The sequence below is a fragment of the Chrysoperla carnea genome, chromosome 5 (assembly GCF_905475395.1).
Source record: "Chrysoperla carnea chromosome 5, inChrCarn1.1, whole genome shotgun sequence".
NCBI classification, from domain to species: domain Eukaryota; kingdom Metazoa; phylum Arthropoda; class Insecta; order Neuroptera; family Chrysopidae; genus Chrysoperla; species Chrysoperla carnea.
The window spans coordinates 69,337,851-69,360,553 of record NC_058341.1 but is presented as its reverse complement, the minus strand read 5'-3'; the positions used below and the strand labels follow the sequence as shown (position 1 = coordinate 69,360,553).

Below are 22,703 nucleotides of genomic sequence, written 5' to 3'. Positions count from 1 at the left end.
TTTCATTTTTGAGTTATCGTGTTCACAGACGGACGGACGGACGGACAACCGGAAATGGATTAATTAGGTGATTTTATGAACACCTATATCAAAATTTCGTTCGTAGCATCAATATTTTTAAGCGTTACCAACTAGGGACTAAACTTAGTATACCTTGCATATTACATATATGCATGGTATAAAAATAGCCATGGACACCGTTCGATAGAAAAACTATGATAGCAGTGTATTTAAATAAATGAAATTTCATAAAAAAATATGTGTCATCTGATTATCAGATGGGTGAAGGTCGACCTTATACCGCATCTCCTGTACTATAAGTAGGTATTCATAATGAAATAAAATGTTACAAATTTAAGACAAGTGACCTTTGATATTATGTATAATATTAATTCAAAAACAAAAAAGAATCATTAAATGTAATTAAACTCAGACACTTGTCAATTTAATACACTTCAATAAATCACAATTAAAATAATTATAAAAGAATAAAAATGCGTGAAATTGTATCAATTCATATTGGACAAGCTGGTTGTCAAATTGGTAATGCATGTTGGGAACTATATTGTTTAGAACATGGTATAAATCCAGATGGACAAATCCATGTAAATGATTGTCGTGATGAAAGTTTTATGACATTCTTCAATGAAACACATTGTGGTAAATTTGTACCACGAGCGTTATTTATTGATTTAGAACCGACAGTTGTGGATGAAATACGTACTGGAACGTATCGACAATTATTTCATCCTGAACAATTAATTACTGGTAAAGAGGATGCAGCAAATAATTATGCTCGAGGTCATTACACTATTGGCAGAGAGATAATTGATGTGTGTGTGGATCGATTGCGTAAAGTGATCGATCAGTGCAGTGGATTACAAGGATTTTTAATATTCCATTGTTTTGGTGGTAAGTGGTTTTTTATTTTTTATTAAGGGCTCCCTAAGTAAGGGTTATAATTCGACATTCCGACTGATTATTCTAGTTTTGGTGGGTTTCTAACACCTTTACCTCTGGTCAAAATATGAGGGGGTTTCCGATTTATTAAAACTTTTTACTTCATGAATTTTCCTTGTGTACAGTAAACGATATAAAAATTGTCATTTTGTGTTTCCGTGGCAATGAACTGCATCGACTTTTTTCGAAAATCGTTAGTTTTCGGAGGAAATGCAACTTAAAAAATGTCATTATTGCATTTATCGAAAGAAAACGAGCCAGATACCGAAAAATGATTTAGCCAAAAGTTTCTAAAGGCAATAGAGGGTATTCGTTTTCGTCCATGACGTTGACCTGAAATTCTAGTTTCAAAGTCATTTGACCTCCATCTTCAAATGATTGCCCATTGAAATTTTGCCCATCTTCCGAAAAACGTACTTCTTTTGGTCGAGAATTTTATTCTTTTGGCATAAAAACGGCAAACAAAGTAAGATTATACGGATTCTGCATCGTTTTCCGAAAATCTTGCAATTTTTAACACAAAAATGTTATAATCAGTATTTATCGTCCAAACTGTGCTCTAAGGGGAATTTTTATTTACTGATTAAGAATAATAGATTTCGTGTAAAATCGGACATCGACTTCGTAATCAGGGGCCAAAAAAACCTCCTACAGCAAAGTTTGGACGTTTAATATTTAGTTTACCGTTTTTGTGCCAAGAAAAGTGAAATTCGTGGCAAAAAATGGCACGGTTTTCGGTATACATGACTGTATCCATTAATCTGACAACGAATTCGTAATCAGCGACGGAAAATACCCCCTTGATAAGTTTGGACGCTAACTAAATAATTAGGTTTGGGTTTTTGTGCCAAAAAGTGGAATTTCGGGTCATAAATGGCACAATTTTTTAAATACGTGATGTATATAATTCGTGTAATCTGACATCTAATTCGTATTCCGCGACTAAAAATACCATCTAGATGACAATTTTAAGCCAAAATATGCATTTCAAAAAAAAAATTGGGCTACATTACATATTCCCCCCGATGGGACCCTATGCCTTCTTATGACTGGGTTAAGTTGGCTGAATGTTCCTTGAGGGTCCTATAAACATATTATAAAAAGTTTTTTAAAAACATTTCTCGATTTTTACAAAATTTATTTAATAAACCTAACCGGAGATCTATTGGAACCAAATAACTTTTTTACAGTGTATAACAAAATACGTAGAACGCTATGCCTTGCCGAATTCTATACAGAAAAATGAGTTTAAAAATTTCATTAAATTGTTTCCCTTTCAACTTTGATTAGCCATAATCTGTTATTTTGCTTATTTTTAGAAAAAAGTCAGTCTTAAAAATGGCGTCCAATTTCAAAATCTAATTTCTTAAAAGCTATATCTATATTGCTTAAAAGACTAAGCGAAAGAAAATCGAAAAACTTCTAATACATTTTGAATTTATTTTAAAAGTCGAATTGGTTACCGCGTAGCGCACTACGTTATTTGCACCATCCTGTAATTCATACAAGTTAGGTTAAATTTTACACCGCGACCGAAGCAAAAAAAAAGTACCTTTCAAATCACAAGTCTCTAGAATGAAGTCTGTAGAAAGACACTTTTAATGTTTAAGTTCACCAGGAAAAACTTAACAAAATTTCTTATATCACTGCTCTTTTATTACATTTCAAAGGTCTGAATTTTTTTCATGAATAATATTGATGTCGATTAGGTGGAACTGGATCAGGATTCACTTCCCTTTTGATGGAACAGTTATCCTGCGAATATAGTAAAAAAGCGAAAATTGAATGGTGTGTTTATCCAGCTCCACAAATATCCACTGCCGTAGTGGAACCATATAATTCTGTTTTGGCCACACATTCCACGTTAGAACATGCGGATTGTACATTTATTGCCGATAATGAAGCGATTTATGATATTTGCCGACGTTGTTTAAATATTGAACGACCCACATATACAAATTTAAATCGTTTAATTGGACAAATTGCTTCGTCGATTACAGCAGCCGTACGTTTTGAAGGGGCATTAAAGATTGATTTAGCTGATTTCCAAACGAACTTAGTTCCATATCCAAGAATACATTTCCCGCTAGTGACATATGCACCGATTATTTCAATGGAACGTGCTTATCATGAATCAATTCATGTTGCGGATATAACCAGTGCCTGTTTTGATCCACTCTATCAAACTGTGAAATGCAATCCTAGAAATGGGAAATATATGGCTTGTTGTATGCTGTATCGTGGTGATGTTATTCCCAAAGATGTTAACGCATCAATTGCCTTAATTAAAACTAAACGAACAATACAATTTGTTGATTGGTGTCCGACGGGTTTTAAGGTTAGTACAATCACTAGACTTGGTCTACCAAGTCTGGAAATGTATGGCATCGTCCAGGACTCTGGAGGTAATTACGAGTTCATTATTATCAGGAAGAAAAACAAACCCTTCAATTAAATTAAAAAAAATTAGGCATAAGAAAATTAAATATTCTGAACTCTGTTAAAAGAAACAAAAAACATTCCGGTAGCTCTGATTTTTAGCAGACTTGTTTATGATGTTGGTCCAATAAATAATCCAAGTTTGTGAGCTCGAGCGCACAACGCAACTTTGTCAAAAATCGAAAAAATCGTGGAAATTTCGGCTTTTGGCGATTATAAAAGGCTATAGTTTTTTATAGTACCTTCTCCAAATGTTTTTAAAGTATACTAAATTTGCTACAATATGAGACTAAAATTGTCTCTGTAGACCCAATATTTTCCGAGATAATACCTTTCAAATATATATTTTCTCGAAATTAGCAATTTTTTGCAATATTTTGTCGTTGAATTTCGACCCTGATTCTTAAGAAATTAGTTTCAAATTTATTAGGGGCTACGAAAAATTAAGGTCAAAATTCATTCATTTCGAAATTCGAGAAAATGATATACTTTAAAAGGCTTTATCTCGGAAACTATTTCTTTAAAAGGAACCTTTCTTGTCTCTACTTAAACATCCTGAAAAGGTACTAACTACCCCTTTAGGGGTATAGTCGCCAAAATCTGAAAAAAAACCGTTAAGGAAAGTATGTGTCGAATTGCAAAACAACCGTGACTATATTGGGATAGTTCGTAATAAATACCGTTGGAATCGTGCATTTTATTTCACCATGTTTATTGAAGGTGTGAATGTTAAATTTCTTCAACTTACGTAACGATTTTCTGAACAAAATGGTGATAAATTCTCAAAACAATTCAGCGAATTTCTGAGGATTCATTCTCTAATATTGTGAATTTCGTCAAGTTCTCGACAACCTAATAATAGTTTGGAAATACCTCGATAATGATATTTAAAAAATACATTTTTCGAGCAAGTGTGTTTCACAAAGTTCAAATATTGTTATACTAAAACCCTATATGGGCTATTCTTAAAGTATATACCAATTTTAATTTTGGGATAAAGGGCATATAACTAAATTATGGCTGCAGAGCACAATAAACAGTAAACGGATTGCCTTTCCATTGAAAATTTTTTTAGGGGAATTCAATTCCAGATTCAAATAGTCGTACAAAAAAGTCATAAAATTTCCAGCATATTTTTGCCTTGGTGTAAATAAAAATTTCTTTGTTTTATAAGGTTGCAATTAATTACCAACCACCGACAGTGGTACCAGGTGGTGATTTAGCAAAAGTTACACGAGCCGTTTGTATGTTAGCTAATACTACAGCCATATCGGATGCATGGGCTCGACTGGATTATAAATTTGATTTGATGTATTCAAAACGTGCATTTGTACATTGGTATGTAGGAGAGGGAATGGAAGAAGGTGAATTTAATGAAGCACGAGAAGATTTAGCTGCCTTGGAGAAGGATTACGAAGAAGTTGGTACGGATAGTTTTGATCAATGTGGCTATGAAGAAGATGGATTTTGAAGTTAAATTTCCTTTTAAGAATAAAAATATTTAACTTATAAAATCTCGTTAATTATAGTCATTTTTACCACGAAAGTTTAGACTTATGCATTGTATCGAAGGTCAACGAGGAGGGGTGGAAGTGTAATTCGTTTTGTAAATTTCTAGTCCCCCTAGAACACGAACCCTTTTGATTTAAACGTAATGGAAATTTTATTTTTTCTCCTCACCCACTCTTATACACAAATTTTCAAATGAACTTAGCAGATTTATTATAAAATAATTTTTAAAATTTGGGTACATTTCTAAACTTTATTTAAAATTTGGGAATAGCAATACAATTAGCACGGACAATAAAGTTGATAAGAAGTAAAATAATAATTTCAATGACTCTGTTTATGACTCTGTTTAATGGAAAGCCATGACCAAAATTTGGAAAATTAACTACTATAAATCAGTTGATTTGAAATAAACCAAAAAGTATGCGTTAAGAAAAATTTTTGTAAAAAAATTATAGCTGACGTAAAACTATACAAATTTTCGGTTTTTTTTCGCAATAAATTGGCAGAGATATGTTACTTTTTACGATAAATACCTATTTTTACGACAGATAACCTAAAAATCGTCCATTCAATCGAAAAAAATAATATATTACTGTCTGATAAAATATCAAAGATATTTCATTACTATTTGTTTTTACAAATAAGACTTTGAGCCATGGCTCATTTGTTTCACAAGAATAGCCCCGTAAATTATTTAATCCAATTAATCTATGAAACAGATGAAAAAATTGCTATCAGAAAACGTAAACTACGTTGTTGAAGGAAACAAGCCAAGAAACATAGCGTTGTATAGTTCTTGATCAAAAAAACTTATCGATTGATGTATGGTAAGTCCGATTTGGATGCGTAGGTGCCGACAAACTTGTCAAATGAGCGAAAATAGTCGTTTTTACATTTGCTTATACATTTTTTTTTCTTCCGATTTTATTGTTGATATATAGTGAAACTATGAGTAATAGATTCACAAATCTTCAGTTTTTCTTAACAAAGGGCGCAATTTTTCTAAAAAATATAACTTTCGAAAAAACTTTCCTCTTGGTCGTGGGACCATGGTAGGTTTTTCGAGGCTTAATCTCTTCGTCTAGACTTCTTCGAGTATGATATTATAGCAGCAAGTGAAATTTTTTAATTTTTGATTCCGAAATCGGACTTTGAAAAAGTGCATTTTTTGGGAAGCAGAAACATTCGATTTTGACGGGATCGTAGCCGTCGTTACACGAAAGATGTGGGACTGCAAATATTTATTTTATTGTATAGTAAGTATTTATTAGTAACGTGTGCAAGTTTCAATGCACTACGAGTTTTACTTTTTACCGAAAAAAAACCCATCCCAAAAATTTAAAAATTTCACTTGCTGTTAAAATATCATGCCCGAAGAAATCTTGGCAAAGAGATTAAGTCCCGAAAAACCGCTCTATCATAGTTCCTCGACCAAGAGGAAAGTTTTTACGAAAGGTGTACTTTTTCGAAAAAATGCGATATTCCAAAAAAATTTCAAAATTTTTTGCTAAAAAAACAAACTGAAGATTTGTGAATCTATTACTCATAACTTCTCTAAATATCAACTTTAAAATCGAAAAACAAAAAAAGTTATCGCTCATTTTGTCATGTTTTCTTGGCACCTGCGCATCTAAATAAGACTTAGCATACGTAAATCGCAAAGTTTTTTTAAGATGTAGAACTCGCAAGAAAACCGTTTTTTTGACTTTTGCGAATTTTTTCTGTTAACTTAGCCATTGATTAGCCGTAAACAAAAAAAACCTATGTTTGTTTCTTGGCTTGTTTCCTTCTATGAAAACGATTTTTTTGTTATTTAACAGCAATTTTGTAAAATTTAACTTTTGGACTCCGTAAATTAGTTAGATTAATTATATTATCTATTACTGCTCATTTTTACAACTTTTTTTTTTTGGAACTGTGAAAAAGATCCATGAGATTTTACCAAACAATATTCTATTTTCGGTAGGCTTTTCTGTTATACAAATTGACCACGAATCAAATGCGACATTCAACAGAATCTTTGTTATATTTTATGAGCTTTATAGTGTACACTTTTTTCGAATGAATGTACGATTTCTCTAAAAAATGACAAATTTTATCGTGATCTTATATTACTCAGCTAAATGTTTTTGGAAAGTGTGTAGAATAAATAAAGGAAATCGTGCGGTATTACGTTAGCTACAATTTTTGTACGAAAATTATTTTAAAGGAAATTTTTTGATTTATCTGAGAGAAACTTATTTCTCGATGTTAATTTTCCATTTTCCAAATTTGTCTAAAACTGCATTATACAAGGTCATTTAAATTATTATTTTTAATACTATAAACTGTAATTAAATCATCTTATAAGCAAATTTTTGTACCCTCCTTGCGTAAATTTTGAGCTCAAGGTGACAATTTGACAATTATCTGTAATACTTGTCGAATAAATGTTAAATAGAATTGAAAAAAATACACTTATTAGTCTCTACAAAATATCACTGTTCTTAATATCCTAAACACCAGGAAAAGTCTCCAGTACCACAAATTTGCTAAGAAAAAAAATCAGTATAATAAAATTACATCAAGTCTCTAGCACAATTGTAATAGAACAAATAAAACTAAGAGAAAGGTAAAACAGGGTTGAATTTTTTATAGCGTGTTTTATAGCGATTTTATACCGTAGAACTCAGTCAATTTTAGGCCAATTGGATCATGGGTCTGTAAGACCAGGGTCGTCTAAATCATATGGAGCGCCGGGGTGAAAGTATTTTCGAAACGACCTCAAGCGTAAACAGAGATGCTTAGGAAAAAATATTTCAAACAAAAGTTTATTTTTATATAAGAAAAAACTTACCTTGTTTTATCTCTGTTTTCAAGATGGGTTTTTTTCGTTTAATTGAATGAGCAAAAAATTCTAGAAATACTACTATATTTTCGAAAATATTTTCTAGAATTTTTTTTCGTTCTCTAGAAGTTTCACGAAATCACTGGTTGAAGCTACTTGCAAATTTTCAACTCCCTATCTTTTATAGTTTTGAAGAAAATGTACACCAAAGTTTTACTTACTTGCAATACAGCAATGTTTACGAAAAACGAGTTAACAGCAAACATCTTTTCGTAAACATCATGGTGCCCGTGACGATTCAAATTCGGTGTCCATTTTCTTAAAAAGTATAAAAAATAGGGTTTTGAAAATTTGTGCGTATATACAGCTAGTGGTCTTGTGAAAAATTCTTGACCAAAACCAAAATAAAATTCTAGAAATAACTTTCGACAATTTTCGAAAACCATGCAGGTTGAACCTATTGATATCACTATATAGACTGGTGAATCTAAATTTTTCGAGCCATAGTCAAGATACAGCAAACTAATACATGTAAAAAGTCGTAAATTTTCCGTAAAATTAAATGCAGTATTTTTTTACACTTTTAAATTACGGGATGACATTCAAAATGGCTTGAAAAGTTGCTCGAAAACAGAAAAAAACCTAAAAAGACTGTTTTCGAGCAACTTTGGCAGCCATTTTGAATGTCATCCCGTAATTTAAAATTGTAAAAAAATAGTGCATTGAATTCAACGGAAAATTTACGACTTTTTACATGTATTGTTTTGCTGTATCTAGGTTACTAAAATTTAACATTGTGCTCAAAATAGATAGACTAGACTAGTATATGACGAAGTGGTATAACAAAAAAAATGGAAATTGTAGCAATAAAATTATAAATTATTTGCACTATAAATAAAATTTCCTGAAAATCAATGAATATATCCTGGCAATATAACTTTATTTTTATTTATGCAACGTAAAAGAAATGAGCAAAAAATTAAATATGCAATCACCTTTAAAATGTTCTATTTAGCATAAAATTGTCAAGTATCAGTAATACTCATCATATTATATTTTGTGTCTATCCGTTTGTCTACCAAGGTGTTGGTTGTATTCCTACACATAATATGGTACGTATTATGTTGAATGTTCCTTATTATTTTTCCACATGTGTACACATAATAAATAAAGGCAAAAGCAAATAAGACGAAAGATCTTCATCTTCCCTATGCATAAAAGAGTAGAGAAATGTGAATTCCCAATTGTGAAAAGACGAAATTTCTGTAAACATGATTGTTACGTTAAGAAAAGTAATATAGGTGTTTGTATCTGTATACAGTGGGAATTGTTTATAGCGACATCAGACGGGGTGTCAATTTTTATGAACTAAAAGAATCGATATACCCACTATCCAAACTACTTGTGCTCAACTTCTAAATTTAAACTAGGTACTTAAATATCTATCTATCAAGTTCTGACTTCAGTTTTGACCTAGTCTTTTGGGTTTCTTTAGTAGCCAATTTAGATTCTAAACGGTAAGAGATATGATAGATCCTTAAAAAAAACTAACAATTTTTCGAAAAACATTAGCTTTTAGATTAAATGTGACTAAAAAATATATCATTATTGCAATTAAATGAAAGAAAATACGCTTAAAGTTATCGATAATTGTAGGTCAAAATCATGGTCACAGGCGAATGTCGTCTATTGCCCTTGACAACTTTTGGTTTAAAGCATTTTTCCGTAGTTAGCGTGTTTTCTTTCGATTAAGGATGGATACCCAATATTAAATTTGAAGTTATTTTATTCAATTTAAAGTATGTTGAAGAATAAACTCCACTCTTTCGATTACATGGAAAAAAATAGTACTTTTTCCGTGGGTTTAAGAGAAATAATCGAAATTGAAAGCGTCATTAACTCCGGGTTATTTTTGCCGGAAGTAGTTTAAGTTAGAAAAAAAATTAAAAAATATGATACGTAAAATTGAACTCAAGTAAAAAAAAACTAATTTTTGAAAACTATGCACTTTTTAGAATTATTTTATGCAAAAAAATTGGTCCTTACCGTGGTTTTTGTAGAAATATTTGACTTCAATTTTGGGAAAGTCATACTTTTATGTCATTTAAATGTCAATATCTGGATGACCGAGCTTTGCTCGGTTATTCGCCAATAGATGTCAGCAAGAGTCATATTTTTCACTTTAGACTACTCAAACGCCTCCTTTTTGTTATGTTATAATTTGCATTGTATTTCATTAACTACGTTATACACCAATAGATGTCTGATGAATTTTTTTCACTTTAGACTACTCAAACGCCTCCTTTTTGTTATGTTATAATTTGCATTGTATTTCATTAACTACGTTATACACCAATAGATGTCTGATGAATTTTTCATGAAAAGACGGATAAAAGGACATTTCTGATAAATGAAACCTAGCTAGATCGACTTATCGCCCCAAAAAACCCCTACATACTCATTTTCATGAAAATCGTTGGAGCCATTTCCAAGATCGTTGATATATATATATATATATATATATATATATATATATATATATATATATATATATATATATATATATATATATATATATATATATATATATATATATATATATATATATATATATATATACAAGAATTGCTCGTTTAAATATATAAGATTATGACATTATTTTATGAAAATTTCAAGTCAAATTACATACTTGTTTTATGATAAATAATTAATTAAAGATACAATATTAATTATTTCATAATTACGTATAATTACTAAAAAAAATATTAGTATGTATGATTCTCTATAAAAATTAATTAAAAAATTAATTAGATGTACTACCGAATTTGACATGGTATCCATCCTTAAATACAATAATAAATTTTCTCTGCAACTTTTGTTCAAGTCATTTTTTGATCGATTTGACTATAAGACGAGCTATTAGTCATTACAGATTAAAATGACCCACCCTGTGTATGAAATATATCAAGGTATATTAAGTTTAGTCCCAAGTTTGTAATGTTAAAAAAGTTAGATGCTACGAAGATAATTTTGGTTCGTTGCGTGTGTACAACAAAATCGACAACAGCGCTTTCATTGGATAATTTTGGTGTTAAAGGAGGCTGTTATGGCTAATTTGCAATTCTTTACATGTGAATGTTATAGTAAATGGCAAATTAAAACCATTGAAACAAAACAATTAAACTTGTTGCAATAAAAATTGTGAAAATAAGAGACACCATATTGCACAAATATTATTTTTTAAATGTAAATTATCACTTATTTAAATTTGTTAGATAATAATATTCGATTTTCAATGTAAGCCATAAAAACAATCCATACAATTATATATGCAATATGCATCCATACAATTATATTAATAAAGAAGTGTATCGTTACAATGGAAACGTCTCTAATAAAACTCATGCACGGTGCGAATAGCTGATCATAAAATCACCTAAAGAGTACGTTTTCGGTTGCTCGTCTATGAACACGATAACTCAAACGAAAAGAGATATCAAGATGCAATTTTCATAGCGTGGTCAGGACGTAAAAAGTGATGTCGAGTTTGTAAAGGAGCAACACCTAGTAGCCGGTTTATGACAGTTATTAAGGTCTAGCATTTTTTGGCGAACAAAGCCAGCTCGGCAATGTGTGACAATCTATGATTTGTCTGGCGCGCCGTTATTTTGGTTACATATATACATAAATTTAATCTTATATAATTAAACGAGCAATTCTTGTATATATCAACAATCGCGGAAATGGCTCCAAAGATTTTCATAAAATTTATTATACAAGGGGTTTCAGGCTAGAAAACGCCGATCTCGGAAAATGACCGGGTCATACCGAAAAAAAAAACCAGAAATTTTGACCTTACTTCAGTTTTTTTCGATTTTTACCCGCAAGGACTGGTTTTTTATCAATTGTACTAGTCATTTGTAAAGAAAGCTAAATTTGCAACAACTTGAGACTAAACTGGTTTTTATAGAACCAATAGCTTGGGAGATACAGCTTTTCAAAGTTCGTTTATTTTTTCAAGTTACACGATTTTTCGTCTTTTTTCAAAATTTTGTCTTATATACCATAGAGATAGAACAAACTTTACATGTAAAAAATGTTCCTTATAAAAAAATAAACAAATTATGTTTGAAACATTTTTTCGTAAGCTTCACTGTTTAGGTGCAAATTAGGACAAAACTTTGGTGTCCATTTTTTTCAAACAATACGTGGGGGAAACTTGCAGGCACCTTTAACTAGGGGCTGGTGAAACATTATTGGAAAACGAAAAAATTCTAGAAAAAGGGTCGTCTCCCGAGGTTGAAAACTTGAATTTAACATTGCCTTTACATTGCAAACAACATATCAACAAAACAAAAATATCTGATTTGATGCAGCGTTCAATGTTTAATTGATTGGCCTGCAATAGAGTAGAGAGGCGTCTAGACTCGCCGAGTCCACATAGGCAAATGAACTCGGGGAACACGCTCGTCAATGTTTGGGCTTGCCAGTGAATGGCTCACATAATTTAAAATTTTCCCTTTGAGTTTGCCCAAAGAAAAAGCACGAGCCGTAAACGGTTTTCACTGTATTAACTATTCATACATAAGGTATTGAGAAATGTGTAGTATCTATATATTCTTCAATTTACAAAATCTACTTGTGTTGTATGAGATGTTTTTTTGTACTGTTTTGTTGTTGTCGTATGTTGAAAAGGTGAAACTATAGATGTCTCTAGTGATATATGTAAGATTGATCCTATAAAATGTAAATTTATTATTGTTTGTACTTACTGTGTGTATACGATATTTATATAGACATTTTTTACAGATTGTTATGAAATTGTGAATATGTATAAAAAGGATAGGATAAAAATATGAACAACAAAAATTGGCAGTAAATAGTCGGTGTGATACTGAAGTCGTGTGAGTGCGAACCCTGTAGTCCACACGACTAACTTCCCAGAGCGGGAAAAATGACAATTTCTTAAAAAAAAGGTCTTGTTAACATTTATAGATCATGTTTCGAACATGGTTTGCAGCTTAAGCTGGAACGATCATTATCTCCTTAGATAAATGATGAGTTTCATCTACTTTTCAGATTCTGTTTTTCGAGTTTATTCCAGTTTTTTATTACCATTAAAAAACGGCCCAACCAATTCTTCTGAAAACTCTTTTAGTTCTTAAATACGCGATTACGCATCGAATAACTCCAGTCACGTGTTAATGTCATAATTTGTTCGTGAGATATTCGAGGCGAAAGAATCCGAATGAACATACGCACATATGCACACACACACACACACACACACACACAGACATCGCATTGAAAAGTTTTGATTCAGGTATTGAGGCCTTGAAACCGCGGAAATATGTAAAACTAGAGATTTTCAAAATCGGCCCCATTACATAAACTTCCTATGGGAAGTTAAAAATATCGCCAAACCGAAGCTACCTAGCTGTAGAAGTTTTTAATCTAAAACGAATTTTGTTATTTTCCGACAATTACACGGCGGTAGTTTCTATTTGTTTTCAGCAAATAGATTAATTTGACTGCTAGCAAATAAAAGTGGCTTCCTTTTATTCATGTCTTCCCCGAAAATATAGATCTTTGCTGTGTACAGAAGGTTAACGAAGAGAGATGGGTATGCTTTATAAATCCGCTTCATTACATCTTGTATATTATTTGTCTCACCTGTTTTCCCTATCCGGCCTTATCTTCCTTATACTTTTATTAAAATTCATGATTTAACCCTTATTTTCAAGATTATCGTGCTGGCTCCTGGCAATAAATAGAAAAACACCTTGCGGTCTAAAAACACCGCTTAGGAAAAACAGGCTAGATAAATAATTTTAACAATTAATTATGTTCATATCTTAACTTGTACATCGTATCTGTAATATAACTGCCCATAAAAACAGAATCGTAGCGCAGGAGCTGCGTTAGCTAAGCGAATAACTTCCCAGATGGAAAAAAATAACACATTGTCGTAAAATCGAATATTGCATCATTAATTTTTCAAGAATTTTTATTTCGAAATCTAAGCGTTTAGAGAAAAAATCGCAAGTGTACTTTTTTGCATAACTGGTAAAAAAATACAAAAATATTTTTTATTTTGAAAAAATTCAAAATTTTGCGCATTTTTCTTCATTTTGTACTTTTCTCATTAACGAAGTTGACCTTTCAAATACCAAAACCTTTCTTGACACCAAATTTTTTTCAAATCGGACTTAAATTGCGAACGCTAGAAAGGGTACAGACACATAAAAACATAGGTACATAAATTTTAACGAAGGACATTTTTGACATCTATATAGGTTCGATGAACATTTGAAGAAATTTTTTGAAAATTCCATTATCAGTAATAAAGCAATAGCTGCATTTCTTTCGGAAATTTGCTAAAAAAGTAAATTACTATTGATATTATATTATTTCTCTTGCCTGGTTTTAGCCACGAGCAATGTGAAATTCCGCACGGTTTGAGGCAGTATCTATATATTTTTGTTTCTCCAATGGCCCACTTTAATTCAATTTAGCAATCGATGTTATAAAAACGGAGTTCGATTTTCGCCTTTAGGAGTAGATTTTTAGAAAAAAAACCGCGTTTTCCGACGGTTTAAGTGCTTTTCCATTTATACGGTCCCTGCCAAATGCCCTGGAGATTTGAATTACGATATTAGGTATTGTTATCGAAAGACCTTGTTGTTGTCTTCAAAATTTCAAGAAAATAAATTGTGTTTTTTATAGTGATTGCATATAGCATAGTATATAGTTTTTTTTATTGATACAATTTTTTTACGAAATAAATTCACCCAGTGAACAAGTCACCGGAAAATTTCAAGCTAGCACCCTATACATACAAATTAAGGGATGAATTATTAACAAATTTTCGTCTCGTAAATATGAGCAACCTCCTTGGATATATTTACGTGACTGTCCAGAAGGAAACTACTCTGCTTCTAAGGTTTTTTCGATAAGATTCAAATTTACTTTCAATGTAAAAAGCAAAATTTGTATTTGCAAATCTAATTGCAAATCTAAGACGTTTGTATTTTAGGGAGAAATACATTTTTTGATACATTACCAATATCGGTAAAATTAATTTGTAGCTAAATTTTTTCATGAGAATGAAATAAAATTGTAGATATTCGATTTATGGAATGATATTGTAGGATCTTGTTACCGAAAATTGAGGCAAAATAGAATTGTATCTAAATAATTTTGAAAAAAAAACTAATTTTAATATTGTTTTCCAACAAAATACAATATTAATATAGAATACATAAAAAACAAAACAACAGTTTACTAAAACAATATGTTTAGTGATGCGTTGATGTTGATTTCTGTGAAGGGGGTGACCTTATGATGAACCTTTTTTGTAGTTGATGACCTCGTGTTGGATGTTGAACAACACGAATGCCATGAACCAGACAGAAATAATAATATACATGAACCAGAAGAAACACTAAATCAGTATGACGATGAACGTTGTTTTTTGAATCCTATTGCGTTGCAATTAGTGGCAGGATGATCGTAAGTAGTGCAGTATGTTGAACCAACAGCATAAAGTCTAGTAAACATAGACATAAAGATGAGTCCTACGTAAAATATTTCCTGGTTTTCACCCAGGAGGATCAGGTTTGCTTTCCGGTATAGGAATCAAATATAAGATTTTGTTCCTGCATATGATGATGATTAATATCTGGCAGGCATAAAATAACATGATTGAAGATTGTAGTCAATTTTCGGAGTGTAATTGGTTGTTAGCGAAAGTAGCACGTGGGAGATGGTAACCATGGATCTAATTGGCGTTGCATAAGATTAATAAGGTATAATAACCACCAGGTCGTTGCTGTATCAGAATTGTATAGCTCCTATTGACACGGTATGTTTCGCCTATGTTTCTGCAACATAAAACGTTCATTGGTAAATAATTTTTCTTTCTTTTTGTATCGTCCGAAATGGTATCTTGTCGCATAGGATTCGATATTATCGATATGTAAGGTTTCTTATTTTAGTCTAGCACCTTCATCATTTGATTGATTTATTCAAAATGATGGTTCCCATTGATACCAACTTTCGTGAAGGAAATTTTTGGATGAAGAGCTTCCGTAGAGAATAATTGGGGTGATAGATAGGAAAAGAATAAATCAATTTTTCTGTTCCTCTTTTACTTAGAAAGGTATGCATCAAAAGCCAGGTTTCCATCATACCTCTCTCTTCGAACCCAACAACTTTCAATCAGGCAATTGGGTCATTTTTATTGAGAATTCCCACGGCAAAATATATGATGTAAAAGATTAAAGAGAATGTATTATTCTAGTACAAGAAGTCAAACTCATTTGGCGGATCTGTCTTTGACATAAAAAATGTAAAATATTAATTGACTTTCTCTGAAAGTTGGTATTTGTGGATACCGATTTTTCGAAATTCAAAAATTATATATCACTGAAAAGTGTCATATGAAAATATAATAATTTATTGTCAAAATAGAACCAACATAAAACATACAAAAATTTACAAAATAATTTTATTATAAATAGTCGCTTTGTTAGCAATAGCCGATTTTAGTCAGAGATAAAAACAATTGAGTGCGCTTTCAAGTCAGTGCGTGTTATTCGCCATGATTCTAGCGTTGTCTTGCCATAGACAGCTTCTGTTTTCTACCACTAGACAGCGCTAGAATCAGTTCCCATAGAGAATAAGCATTTTCAGTTTCTCAAGGTCCAAGGCCGTTGATTCTCTCAGTATACGAAGATATTATCCCTATTCAACACTACATATCAGCGCTAGAATCAGTTCCCATGGAGAATAAGCATTTCAGTTTCTTAAGGTCCAAGGCCGTTGATTCTCTCAGTATACGAAGATATTATCCCTATTCAACAGTACATATCGTCTTCAGATAAGCCCTGGTGTTACACACATGTGTATGATTCATTGTAGTTTGTTCCTGATGTCGATTTGGACATAGGAATCAGTTTGCAGGAATATGGGGATCCAAATAGGAAATTTGAAGCTCTATTCAGGCAAGATTTGAGAAAATCCAATTGTTGGTTCACTGATGGGTCTAAAATTCCTGATAAGAAGTTTGTAGGTTTTGCAACGTTAGATGTATCGACTGGGTTAGTTGGAAAGCACCGTACAGTTTAAATATGCCTCCATCTTTACGGCTGAAGCTATGGCTATATCTAGTACTCTGGAAAAATTCTTTCAGATTAATGCAAACGATTTCTGTATTTTTAGTGACTCTAGAAGTGTACTCATTTCTCTTAAAAATTACTTAAAATCAGAGAAACAAAAACCAATTATACAAATCATTAAAGATCAGCTTTATAAACTTAGTTTGTTAAATAAGAAGTTTAAATTTTATTGGATTCCCGCACATATAGGAATTAAATATAACGAAGCAGTTGATAAAGCAGCTAAAGAAAGTGCAGTAGATGGTATCGATTCACAAATACTAATTCCAGCCTGATCTGAAAGCCATTTGGAATGTTAAAATTAAAAATAAATTTAACCTCTGGTGCAAGAACATGGGTAAAGAAAAAGGAAAAAAATACTTCAGTAAGTACTGGCCAGAAGGCGCAGCTCCGTGGTTTAAAAATTTCAAATTTCGAAGAAAGTCAATAGTTTCTCTAAATAGATTAAGAAGTGAGCATACCTCTCTAGCGAGTAGTTTATTTAGATTCAACATTGTAAATTCAGATCAGTGTCCTTGTGGTGAGGCAATTGAGGACCCAAACCACGTTTTTTGGCAGTGTAAATTGTATGAAAAAGCTAGAGAATCTCTGATTAGTGATCTCATCATAAAAGTTAAATTCTTTCCACCTCACAATATCGAATCATTTCTAAGTGAAATGAATCCTAGCGCTGTAATTCCTATCGCTAAGTTTATTAATTTAATTGATGTAAATATCTAATGTTAAGTATATTATTATTATTTTGTTTTCTATAATGTATATATGAAAGTTAGTGCCTTTCACGTGATTTTTCACGAAAATGAATAGTTCAAATTTAGTCCGTAAGAAAAATTATAACTCTGTTTTTTCCCGAGAGCGAGCGTAGGATATAAGAATTTTGTGTTCCATGTATTAACGGCAGAGTGAGCTATTAGCTCAAGCCATTTATATTTTCTCAATAAAAAAAAAAGAATAAGCATATACTGGGTGTTCCAAACCACCCGTCCAGGCTGATTATTCTGAATAGTTTTCAAAAAAAATTGAAACGAAAAAACACGTATCAAATATTTTTTGAAACTCTATCTAACCATACCAAAAACACCCTCCACCCTCAACCCCTGTTAGGGGTAGGGGGTGTAACTTGAAAAAATCAAATGGTAACCCCTATTTTTTTCTGCAGATTTGAATTCTTCAGAAGAAAAGACAAACATTTTGTCTAAGAAATTTTTCCCGATTTTCGGTAGATCACGCTACAATCGACAAAAATCGTTCTTTTAGATTTGGCATTAGAATTGCAGTTCAAGTGAAGGCGAGAAAAGTTTTTTGAGTCGAGAATAGTTATTTTCAATTTTGTTTTTGTTTTTTTGAAGAAAAGACTATTCTGTTTTGTTTTTCATATTTTATTATGATTTAGAAAAATTATTTTGTAAAAATGTTTTTTGTATTTTGGAAAGTCTGAAAAAAAATTAAATCTAAAATGATTCATATCTAATTCTTTCTAAGAGCTTTATTTAGTATCCTCCCAATTGTCTAGTGGTTTACCTCAATTACCGCAATTCGACATTTTCGCTTCTCTTTTATTTTCGTTGAATTTCTAACTTTTGTGTTGCTTTTGTTTTGTTTTTGTTTTGGTTCTGTGTGTTTGTGTTTTTATTTTTTTTTTACTTTTTCGTTTTGATTTTTGTCATTGAACGGCGCAATTCTGATGCCAAATCTAAAAGAACGATTTTTGTCGATTGTAGCGCGATCTACCGAAAATCGGGAAAAATTTCTTAGACAAAATGTTTGTCTTTTCTTCTGAAGAATCCAAATCTGCAGAAAAAAATAGGGGTTTCCATTTGATTTTTTCAAGTTACACCCCCTACCCCTAACAGGGGTTGAGGGTGGAGGGTGTTTTTGGTATGGTTAGATAGAATTTCAAAAAATATTTGATACGTGTTTTTTCGTTTCAATTTTTTTTTTAAACTATTCAGAATAATCAGCCTGGACGGGTGGTTTGGAACACCCAGTATAATATAGACATACAAGGATAATAGTATTCATAGTTTACTTCATATTTGTCTTTATCTATACAATATAGAATAGAGTATTCACTTTAAAAAGAATTAATAGAGAAAATGGATTTGTAACTACTTGAAAATAAACAAATCCATTATTATTATTAAGATATACATACGTACTTACATAGTGAAATCACAAAATCACATTGTCACGTATAACAACACTAGAAGAAAAGTTAATGTTGACATTCACTGGCTTTTCATCGTCAAATTATTCACTTGGTTGAATAAAGTATCTTAAATAAAGGTTTTACATCATATATAGTTACTGAATGTTTCATACTAATTGGAATAAACCTAGACAATAGTCAAAGAAAAATAGTTTCCGAAAGTAATCCATATGGACCCAGAGGGTTCCACGACGACCTAAAAGATGTCCATACGTGGAGGGAGTGAAGATTTGGGGATCTGTGACAGTGGCGGATCCACCCATATGGGCATGATGGGCATACCCATCACCTAAAAATAAGAATACTTTGCTAACGACAACTTATTATTTGAAGTTAGTTTAAAACCCTGTTTTTGAAAATTATTCGGAATTTCCAAAATAATTGTTTCATACTCTTTCATTTCTTTTTTGACTGTATAATAATTGCCACCTGTCATCCGCGTCATTAATTTTTTACTCATATCACCCATTCTATATTACTCACTTGGATTGCCACTACGATTTTAAGGGCATCTCACTTATTCTAGTAGGTTCAGGAGTTTGCATTCTATGACAAAATCACTAAATGCCACACTCAGATGTACAGTATGTGACGGAAATTCATAGCCCTGTTTTAATGAGAAATATATAAGATATTTGAATTTGATCTTCAGGCTAGATCCGTAGTCTCTCAGAGTCAGCTGGTTGTTTCCACTTCGCTGATTGATGGGACGAATTATAACATATTTATACGCTCGGTCGTTACTTATTTTTGGTCAAATCGTTTAATCCTATAAGAGTTAGTATAAACCTCATTTTATAACCTTATTTTTTGTTTTTGTTTGCTACAGTTAAAATTTTAAAATTTCTCCTCGAAATATCTATAAATTTATATCTAGCCATATATACTTATTTAATGCACGATAAAGTTATGACCCTCCCCCTCCAACCACAACTTTTTTTGGGTAACCCTTTCAGGTAACTATATCCAAAATATAAACAAAATACGCCACTTTTTAAATAGAGACTGACTCCGAACTACTAATCTTTAAGAGTGAAATCTATTACAAATTTGGGTATTTGCATTTTGAACACGGAAGTATTTAACAAAGAGTTCATAGCTTTCGATTTATGAGAAAAAAAAATTGAGTTTTCTTTGCATTTGTGTCAATGTTTACAGTATATTGTTACCAAATATCGGTATCAGTATAGTAATCCAAAAAACATGAAATATAAATCCAAATTATCCCAAAAAATTTTCTCTGGAAAACCGATTTTACTGAACTACGTATCTCGCAATATAGATTTCTATTCAATTGATTTTAAGATTATGTTATTAAAAGAGGATTGATAAGTAATTTTCTTTGACAGGAGCTTTGTTTTTATGAATTTAATTCACATCTAGGGTAATTAAAATGCATACCTTTTAAAAAACGCGCTAAAAATTAATTTAAAAAAAAAAAGATTTTTTTGTTATTGGTAGCGAAGAGCTATTAGATTTATATATCAGAATTCGGGCACAGTAAAAGAATCTTTATAAATAGTGTTCGACTGTATTGTTTAAAGCTTACTTAAAGAAGTTAATAACAAAAATTTTTGCGATTTTGCCCAGGGGGGGGGGGCGAGTTTACGCAGAAAATGGAAAAGGGAATCGATACAGGAAAAAATTCTAAGCAAAAAGTGTCATTGAAACATATTTCGAGAACTCAATACTTTCCGAATTATTGGCGATTGAAATTCAGAGTATTTAACGTCAAAAACTGAAACATTTGGCGTTTTTTTATAAACAAGTATATCGTAGACTTTTTGAAATACTATAAAAAACCATGAAAATTAAAAAAGTTTCAGATCATTGGCATAAAAATGGAGTTATAATGAAAACAAAGCTTCTCTGACCGTTCTTTTTATGTTTTATTCACCAAAATAACTGATGAATTTACCACGGGAACTAAAACTAATGCTTGCCGTTTTCCAATAAACTTTACTGGCAACATGCTCTAAGTTCTAGAATTTTCGGATAGTTATTTTTTGAAATATTGCAATTTAAATGCCAAAATTTTTTTCAAAAAATACAAACAAACAGGTCTTTATCGTTAAATAATTCGAAAAATAATTAAATTACAGAAAAATGTTTGAAGAAAACTTTTAGCTTTTTTCAGCAAAATATTTTATCTTCTAAATTTTTTTTTGTATTTTTCGAAAAAAATTTGTGCATTAAAATAGCAATATTTCCAAAAATATATATCCGTAACTGCTAGAACTGTTTGAGCATGCGTTGCCAGTACCAAAATAAACTAAATTGGAAAGTGACAAGCATTAATTTTAGTTCCCGCTGTAAATCATTAGTTTTTGTGAGTAAAATATAAAAAAAGGTACGAGAAACTTTGTTTTCATTATAACTCCGTTAATTTTCGTGCAAATAACTTGAAAATGTTTTCATTTTTATTGATTTTAAAGTATTTTAAAAAGTTTGTGGTATTCATTCTTAAAAAAACTGCAAATTTTTCAGTTATTTGTCGTTAAATACTCCGAATTTTAATCGCTAGTAATCGGAAAGTATTGACTTTTTGAAATATGCTTGAATGACTTTTTACTGCTTAGAATTCATCCTTCTATGTATTCCCGTTGTCATTTTCAACATAAATTTTTCCACCCCCCGATAAGGCTCGGCTTCCACCCCTGGACAATATCACACAAAGTTTTGTTTTTAACTTCTTTAAGTAAGCTTTAAACAATGTAGTCGAACAGTTTTTATAAAGGTTCATTTCCGAACCGATTCCGAAATTTTTAGATATTTATACCTGATTTCTGTTAAAGAGATAATTTTCTAAATTCAGAGTAAATTATTTTGAGGCATCAGTAAAACATAATATAAACGCTTATTGTTCTTTTCAGTCAAACAAATATTAAAATAATGGTAGTTGAAAGATGTTAAATGTAAGAGACGTCATACGAGTCACTGAGAAAAATAAATGAAAGTATATTCGAATATACGCGGCGTATAACTGTTAGGGAAAGATAAGCTCATAACGAATAAAAATTTATATTAATATTCTGATATAGAAAGTTATTATTTTCACCTCGAAAATTGAACGTAAAGAAAGAATTAACAAGTGAAAACAAACAATTGACTGAGTTAATTGTTGAAATACCATTATTGATTACTCTGTCACATTACACATACATACATGTCGATGTCACACACATGACATACCCATAACTGATATACCCATATAATAATACAATTTGCGCATAATATACGCTCTCATGGGTAAACAGTGATGTTACGAAAAAATGTTTCAAACAAAAGTTGTTTAATTTTTAATAAGGAACATTTTTTACATTTAAACTTTAGTTATATCTCTAACTTTTTACAAGATGGCTACGGACCCAAGACACAATTGGCCTATGTTGCTCATTTACGAACTCGACCTCACTTTTTAAGTCCTCAGCACGCTATAATAATATTTTCAGCTTGATATCTCTTTTCGTTTTTGAGTAATCGTGATGACAGACGGACAGACAGACGATAGATGACAGACAGACAGACAACCGGAAATGGACTAATTAGGTGATTTTATGAACACCTATACCAAAAT

The 22,703-nt window shown here is 31.2% G+C and overlaps 1 protein-coding gene across 1 annotated transcript; it reads left to right on the top strand.

Moving 5' to 3' along the window:
- The first annotated feature begins 457 nt into the window (after positions 1-457).
- LOC123300797 (tubulin alpha-8 chain-like) lies at positions 458-4,870 on the top strand. Its single transcript, XM_044883449.1, has 3 exons — positions 458-912; positions 2,670-3,298; positions 4,574-4,870. Exons 1-3 carry the CDS (start codon positions 495-497, stop codon positions 4,868-4,870), a joined length of 1,344 nt encoding a protein of 447 aa, XP_044739384.1. The 5' UTR covers positions 458-494.
- Positions 4,871-22,703: the final 17,833 nt, after the last annotated feature.

Excerpts from the sequence above, each read along its gene's own strand:
- LOC123300797 (XM_044883449.1), top strand. The coding sequence starts at position 495 with ATGCGTGAAATTGTATCAATTCATATTGGACAAGCTGGTTGTCAAATT. Across the intron at positions 913-2,669 it reads AATATTCCATTGTTTTGGTG|GTGGAACTGGATCAGGATTC; the intron begins GTAAGTGGTTTT and ends GATGTCGATTAG. Across the intron at positions 3,299-4,573 it reads GGTGTCCGACGGGTTTTAAG|GTTGCAATTAATTACCAACC; the intron begins GTTAGTACAATC and ends TTGTTTTATAAG.